Here is an 8,351-nt window from a genome sequence, read left to right as displayed (position 1 = left end):
CCGTGACGCAAGACCCTTAGGTTCTTGTCGCTAGTCCTGACCTTCTCCTCCCTGAGCCAAGCAAAGGAAGCAAGCAAACGAACCGAGCGATGCAGCGTTGAGCTACACAGGAAGAGCAAGTCAGGGGAGGAAATCCAAAGCACAAAATTAGTAAATAAGCCATCCATCTCACTGGTCCTGTCTACAAAAGCAATTTTCCTCATATCCCAGGTTGGCAACCAATTTGTTCCACATACCAACACGAACCTCGAGCCAGAGCCTAAGATACCAATTGGTTATCTTTACATGTAAATAAAAAGGTGGGAGTCAATATTACAATACGCTTACCAAAAATGTTCCTCTACGAAAAATTATCATGAAGAATCACCTGCCAAGAATAAAAACTGAGAGCAAGTCTGCAAAATAACAAATTGTTAACAATATGTTCAGTAATATAAATCTCACTGTTCTTGCACACCCTTGAGACTTGAGAGCATATCATTTTTTTCCTTCAGACTATACTCTCGTCTATGAACAGAAAAAGAAAACCATAGAAACTAAATTCAAGTCTATAGAATAACACAAAGCATCACTAACAGTTCAGTACCATGTGAATGGAGACATACCATACCATCCTTTTTTACCTTCTGACTGCACTTCTATTTGTGAGAATTCTAGTAAGTAGATGGGAAATTTAGCAAAATACAACCATTGGAATATAGGAAGCCGTATAAACTGAATAATGTAGATAATATCACATGTGCATTATTGGCCTCTAAGATGGAACAAAACTGAATACTACCCAAAACAACACACAAATCTGACTGACACTTTTAAAATTTCATATCTCTCTTATACTACCTAAAAAATTCAAGTTGTATACACCTTTTCCAATTGCACAAAAATTTAATTCAGCTTCTAAAGTCTGCAATAGCCCCATAATTCAAAACAGTCTGCAATACCCCCATTACTAACTCTAGTTCAGCAAATCCCTGAGGAAGAGTCATTGGTGAGGATGGGTTAACTCCGCCATATACCATAACTATTCTCAACTACCATATCCAGACAAAGTATTGTTAATTTGACAGGATACCAAAATTGAGTTACAAATAGAAATAACAAAAGTAAAATGTCAAGCATAAGTAGTCTATTAGAGGAATCATTTCCAAAAGCAATTTTGAGCCGAACACCAGAGCACAGCAAGTTGTGACAACTCACATCCCAAATGATAGCAGATTTATTTAAACTGTCAGTGGAATCACAGTACAAATGTTAAAACCAGTAGCATCACACGGGAACACTGTACAGTCAGTTAATGCATGCATACCTGCCGGTAACCTTGCTGCCATCACCGCTCACACTCCTCTGTGTGTCCTTCATCGTCATCTTTCCTTCGACCTAATGCTTCGGCAACTCCAACAACATGTTGTTGCTCCAAGAAATCAGTGAACACCACAGAGAGGGGCGTACTTGGGTCCTAAACTCCAAGCAAACAATTAATTAAGATCCCTTGCACACACACAGACACACACACACACACACACAGAGAGAGAGAGAGAGAGATCAGGGTATCCCAGGGTGAGGGATGAGAGAATCCGACCTACGGAGCGCGGCGCCAGTTGTGTGTCGCCGACTCGCCACTGCCGCTGCAGAGATAACACGACCATCGCCGCAAGACGCAGAATCTGTCGGAGCTCGCTCGCTCGGAACCGGCGAGGAACGCCGCCGCCAAGAACTTGGAGTTGAAGCCCCGCCGCTGGACCTCCTCCCGCGCCTCCTAGATCATCTCCACACCGTCCCCGGAACAGGATCCGACTCCTACTTGCCTCCTCGGCCGGATCTGGCCGAAGATCGCCGTCGCCGCGCCCGGCGGCGCGCAGCAGCATGGCGGTGGGTGGCAGGGCACTGGAGGCGGCGCACTGGAGGTGGGGGGTGGCGCGCAGCAACGTGGTGGCGGGTGGCGGCGCACTGGAGGCGTGGGCGGGGTCGTGCGGGTGGGGGGTTCTTTTTTTATGTTCTCTCTTCGTTAGGAATGTAATGCGTACTTTATTAGTATGGAAGGAGATCGGTGGGAGAAATAAATCGGAGAGGGAGGTGATTTGTTTGGAACGTGATCTTCTGTATATGGTATTATTTTTGAATTCTTAATTATCAAATATTTACATGATTAAATTGAATCGACACCTGCTAGATCAAGCACGAATATATGATAACTAATCCGATGGGTTTATGTGGGTGGTGAAGCGAAAAGGCAGGTGGGAGGGAGACAAAATAAAACCAGCAAAATAAAACCAACGAAAGTGGTGAGACAAAAAAAACCAGCGAAAAATAACCGGCGGACTATTCACCAACTGCTCTATTAGGAGTAGAGATAACCTTGTACACGGCTATAGAGCCATAGGATTCAAAATTCCACATATTTAGTATCTATGAAGTCATAAATTTATGTCACACACATGTTCAATACGATAAGGATGATGCCCTTGCATTTGCGAGAGCCACATTCCTAGTTAGTATGAAAGGAAACCGATCCTTGGGCCTCATTGAGGAATCTCTTAGGTAACGGCTGGATGCCAGAGATTGCTCGTGCTTGGAGAGCAGGTCGATAACATCTTTGATAGATGGCCGATCGTCACGCGCCGGCTCGACACACGCCAACCCGGTGACCATGACACGCTCCATCTGCCACCACCACTGATTCAACTCCCCTCTCAGCTTCTCATCTACCATCTCGAGGATGGCTTTTCTGCTATGAGACTCCCTCACAGTGGTGATGAGGGTGTTCCGGTGCGCTGCCGTTCCCGGGATGGACGGTCTCACGCCAGTGGCCACCTCTAGCAGCACCAACCCGAAGCTGTATATATCAGAGGCGGGGCTAAGTGTACCAAGCCCGATGTACCTGGGGTCCATGTAGTCCATGCTCCCGATCACGGTTGTCCGAGGAGTACCCCCGCCGCCATGGCGACTGACTTGCTGTACGAGTCCAAAGTCACCGAGCTTGGCCTCAAAGCCCTCTCCCAGCATCACGTTGCTGGGCTTTATGTCCCGGTGCAACACGTACCTCTTCGCTGAGTCGTAGGCGCCATTGTGGAGGTAGTCGATGGCGGCTGCGATACCGAGAAGGATATTGTACCTCTGCGGCCATGTCAACATCCTCCCGCCAGCGCCACCACCATGGAGATGGTCGCTGACACTACCGTTGGGTTCAAGCTCGTACACAAGCACCAACCGGCCACCATCGTCGCACCAACCGATAAGCCGTAGGAGGTTCTTATGGCTCAACTGACACAGGGTCTTGATCTCGTGCACATAGTTCTTCCGGTTACGCTTCAACGTTGGTTGTCGCATCTCCTTCACAGCCACCTCCCGCTGGTTCTGCATCGGTAGCAGCCCTCTGTACACGTCACCGAAGGAACCCTTGCCGATCTTCCTATCCCGTGAGAAGTTGTCCGTCGCCGCTACCAGCTCAGAGTAGGAGAATTTTCTTGCAACTTTGATTTTCCCGGCGATCAAATAGCATCGTTAGTTTAGAGAAGAAAATTGATCGAGTGATTTTTCTAATTAATTAATTAAAAAAATCTAGTATTTACCTTGCAAACAGTTTCCGTCGAGGCACCGTCTTTGCCTGTTCATAAATGTAGTATAGAGAAGAGCGAGAAGAGCCACTAGTAAACTGGCTAATAAAACTGCCGTGACAGCTAGGAATATCACCCACATTTTTGTCTCAGTGTGAGATGGATCTGCTAGCAAAATAAAAATCAATTACTGTCTTAATTTTTGGTGCTAAATGGTAGGGTCATTATAAAAAGATAAATCCAGCTTAACTTTAATTCTAACAATAACCCTACACAAAATTTTAAAAATATAGAAAGTCCATTTCTCCCTCCTAAAACATTGGCTTGGCTATTAAGCTAATTCTTTTAGGCTCACCAAACTCTCTTAATCATCATGTCCCGGTTTGCCAACCATTGTGACAGAAAAATTGTTGTTGTAAAATGTTAGAATATGAATCGAAAATCATGTAGTTTATACACACATTCTTACAAAAAGTATGACCATCTACAAACTATGCAAAGAAAAAAAAAGATATTTACCGCATAAGTCACAAATGTTAATATTTTGTAACCAATATGCACACAAATATACATCATCTTGTAAACTACATGTATTAAAAAATCAAAGTTTTTAGGACTTGTTAGCATAATTTTGTTCTTACATAAACCAGTCGGTGGGTGTGAGAACGGGTTAAGGTTTAGTTTTAGGTCGCTAAATGATGTTGTGATGTTACTGTGAAATTTTAGTAAATTGCTCAGTGGTATGATACTTTCAGAGGTTAAAGTTTAGTTTTAGGTCGCTAAATGATCTTGTGATGTTACTGTGAAATTTTTGCCAAAAAGAACAAAAAAGTTGTTCAAACAACCACGAAAATAGAAGGAAATGGACTGGGTACACTGGATTATGATTTACAAGAATCCACCGTAATATCAAACACGGTCTAAGTGAGCCAAAAGAAATGTGAGCCAAGCCAGTAGTTTCACTGGGAGTGAATTTCTTCCCTTTTTTAAAGGACCCTCTTATATGGCTGACGTTCGCTGGGATGGGCCGGGCGGCATTTGTGAACATTTTGATGGAAGTTTTAGTTGGTTGAGGGGTGACAGTTTGTTCAGATGAACATGTCATTTTACGGAAAGAAGGCTCAACATTTTGGAGCATTAATTTAATTCCTGAAAATATCTATATATGTGTGTTAATAAAATAATATTATTCCTATTATACATGTACCAACACCTGAAGTGTTGCAATTCACTGTTGCCAAGCAACAAGACTTGGATTTCTGTACATTCAGCACCAACGTATGAAAGTGTTGTAGAAGTCGATTTTATGTGTTGTCTTCTTGCAATGGTCTCTTTACCAACGGTAGTATAAGCGTTGCATTATGCGCTAGCAACGCTGGATAAGGCTACGCATCCCAAACCGTTGGTAATGACACTTGCAATGCATATATGGACTTTTAGATACGGAAAAAAGCGTTGCTAGAGGTGAGGTCTTGTTGTAGTGCCTGTCCACGAGGGTGGGGCGCGCCCCCTTGTCTCATGGGCCCCCTGATGCTCCACTGACCTGAACTCCAACTCTATATATTTTGTTCCGCGGAGAAAAAAAATCGGAGAGAAACTTTCATCGCGTTTTACGATACGGAGCCGCCGCCAAGCCCTAATCTCTCTCGGGAGGGCTGATCTGGAGTCCGTCCGGGGCTCCGGAGAGGGGGATTCATCGCTGTCATCATCATCAACCATCCTCCATCACCAATTTCATGATGCTCACCGCCGTGCGTGAGTAATTCCATTGTAGGCTTGTTGGACGATGATGGGTTGGATGAGATTTACCATGTAATTAGGTTAGTTTTGTTAGGGTTTGATCCCTAGTATCTACTATGTTCTGAGATTGATGTTGCTATAACTTTGCTATGCTTGATGCTTGTCACTAGGGCCCGAGTGCCATGATTTCAGGTCTGAACCTATTATGTTTTCATGAATATATGTGAGTTCTTGATCCTATCTTGCAAGTCTATAGTCACCTATTATGTGTTATGATCCGACAACCCCGAAGTGACAATAATCGGGATACTTCTCGGTGATGACCGTAGTTTGAGGAGTTCATGTATTCACTATGTGTTAATGCTTTGGTCCGGTACTCTATTAAAAGGAGGCCTTAATATCCCTTAGTTTCCATTAGGACCCCGCTGCCACGGGAGGGTAGGACAAAAGATGTCATGCAAGTTCTTTTCCATAAGCACGTATGACTATATTCGGAATAGATGCCTACATTACATTGATGAACTAGAGCTAGTTCTGTGTCACCCTATGTTATAACTATTACATGATGAATTGCATCCAACATAGTTATCCATCACTGATCCAATGCCTGCGAGCTTTTCACATATTGTGCTTTGCTTATTTACTTTATCATTGCTACTGTTACAATCACTACAAAACTGCTATCATTACTTTTGCCACCGTTACCATTACTATCATACTACTTTGCTACTAAATATTTTGCTGCAGATATTAAGTTATCCAGGTGTGGTTGAATTGACAACTCAACTGCTAATACTTGAGAATATTCTTTGGCTCCCCTTTTGTCGAATCTGTTGGGGAACGTTGCAGAAAATAAAAATTTCTACGCTTTCACCAAGATCAATCTATGAGTTCATCTAGCAACACGAGAGAGGAGTGCATCTACATACCCTTGTAGATCGCGAGCGGAAGTGTTCAAGAGAACGGGGTTGAGGGAGTCGTACTCGTCGTGATCCAAATCACCGATGATCCTAGTGCTGAACGGACATCACGTCCGCGTTCAACACATGTACGGTTGGGAAGACGTCTCCTCCTTCTTGATCCAGCAAGGGGGAAGGAGAGGTTGATGAAGATCCAGCAGCACGACGGCGTGGTGGTGGATGCAGCAACAATCTCGCCAGGGCTTCGCCAAGCTTCTACGAGAGGGAGAGGTGTAGTAGGGGGAGAGGGAGGCGCCAAGAGCATGGGTGCGGCTTCCCTCCCTTCCCCTCTCTTTATATAGGCCCCCTAGGGGGGGCGTCCTAGGAGATGCAATCTCCAAGGGGGGCGGCGGCCAAGTGGGGTGGCTTGCCCCCCAAGCCAAGTGGAGGCGCCCCCCACCCCTAGGGTTTCCAACCCTAGGCGCAGGGGGCCCAAGGGGGGCGCACCAGCCCACCAGAGGCTGGTTCCCCTCCCACTTCAGCCCATGGGGTCCTCCGGGATAGGTGGCCCCACCCGGTGGACCCCCGGGACCCTTCCGGTGGTCCCGGTACAATACCGGTGACCCCCGAAACTTTCCCGATGGCCAAAACTTGACTTCCTATATATAATTCTTTACCTCCGGACCATTCCGGAACTCCTCGTGACGTCCGGGATCTCATCCGAGACTCCGAAAAACTTTCGGCTTACTGCATACTCATATCTCTACAACCCTAGCGTCACCGAACCTTAAGTGTGTAGACCCTACGGGTTCGGGAGACATGCAGACATGACCGAGACGCCTCTCCGGTCAATAACCAACAGCGGGATCTGGATACCCATGTTGGCTCCCACAAGCTCCTCGATGATCTCATCGTATGAACCACGATGTCGAGGATTCAATCAATCCCGAATAGAATTCCCTTTGTCAATCGGTACTTTACTTGCCCGAGATTCGATCGTCGGTATCCCGATACCTCGTTTAATCTCGTTACCGGCAAGTCACTTTACTCGTACCATAATGCATGATCCCGTGACCAGACACTTGGTCACATTGAGCTCATTATGATGATGCATTACCGAGTGGGCCCAGAGATACCTCTCCGTCATACGGAGTGACAAATCCCAGTCTCGATTCGTGCAAACCCAACAGACACTTTCAGAGATACCCGTAGTGCACCTTTATAGTCACCCAGTTACGTTGTGACGTTTGGCACACCCAAAGCACTCCTACGGTATCCGGGAGTTGCACAATCTCATGGTCTAAGGAAATGATAATTGACATTTGGAAAAGCTCTAGCTAAACGAAATACACGATCTTTGAGCTATGCTTAGGATTGGGTCTTGTCCATCACATCATTCTCCTAATGATGTGATCCCGTTATCAATGACATCCAATGCCCATAGTCAGGAAACCATGACTATCTGTTGATCAACGAGCTAGTCAACTAGAGGCTCACTAGGGACATGTTGTGGTCTATGTATTCACACGTGTATTACGATTTCCGGATAACACAATTATAGCATGAATAACAAACAATTATCATGAACAAAGAAATATAATAATAACCATTTTATTATTGCCTCTAGGGAATATTTCCAACAGTCTCCCACTTGCACTAGAGTCAATAATCTAGTTACATTGAGATGAATCGAACACCCATAGAGTTCTGGTGTTGATCATGTTTTGCTCTAGGGAGAGGTTTAGTCAACGGATCTGCTACATTCAGGTCCGTATGTACTTTACAAATATCTATGTCTCCATCTTGAACATTTTCACGAATGGAGTTGAAGCGACGCTTGATGTGCCTGGTCTTCTTGTGAAACCTGGGCTCCTTGGCAAGTGCAATAGCTCCAGTGTTGTCACAGAAGAGTGTGATCGGCCCCGACGCATTGGGTATGACTCCTAGGTCGGTGATGAACTCCTTCACCCAGATTGCTTCATGCGCTGCCTCCGAGGCTGCCATGTACTCTGCTTCACATGTAGATCCCGCCATGATGCTTTGCTTGCAACTGCACCAGCTTACTGCCCCACCATACAAAATATACACGTATCCGGTTTGTGACTTAGAGTCATCCAGATCTGTGTCGAAGCTAGCGTCGACGTAACCCTTTACGATG

The 8,351-nt window shown here is 45.4% G+C and overlaps 1 protein-coding gene across 1 annotated transcript; it reads right to left on the bottom strand.

Moving 5' to 3' along the window:
• Nucleotides 1-2,439: 2,439 nt before the first annotated feature.
• LOC123038910 (L-type lectin-domain containing receptor kinase IX.2-like) lies at nt 2,440-3,489 on the bottom strand (the record flags this gene model as incomplete). The annotated part of the gene is made up of 1 exon (XM_044462294.1): nt 2,440-3,489. A coding segment is annotated over one exon (1,050 nt), but the record flags the coding sequence as incomplete, so codon positions are not given.
• Between the last annotated feature and the right edge of the window lie 4,862 nt (nt 3,490-8,351).

This window comes from Triticum aestivum, chromosome 2B (genome assembly GCF_018294505.1).
Source record: "Triticum aestivum cultivar Chinese Spring chromosome 2B, IWGSC CS RefSeq v2.1, whole genome shotgun sequence".
Classification (NCBI taxonomy): domain Eukaryota; kingdom Viridiplantae; phylum Streptophyta; class Magnoliopsida; order Poales; family Poaceae; genus Triticum; species Triticum aestivum.
This window is presented reverse-complemented; position numbering and strand designations above follow the sequence as displayed.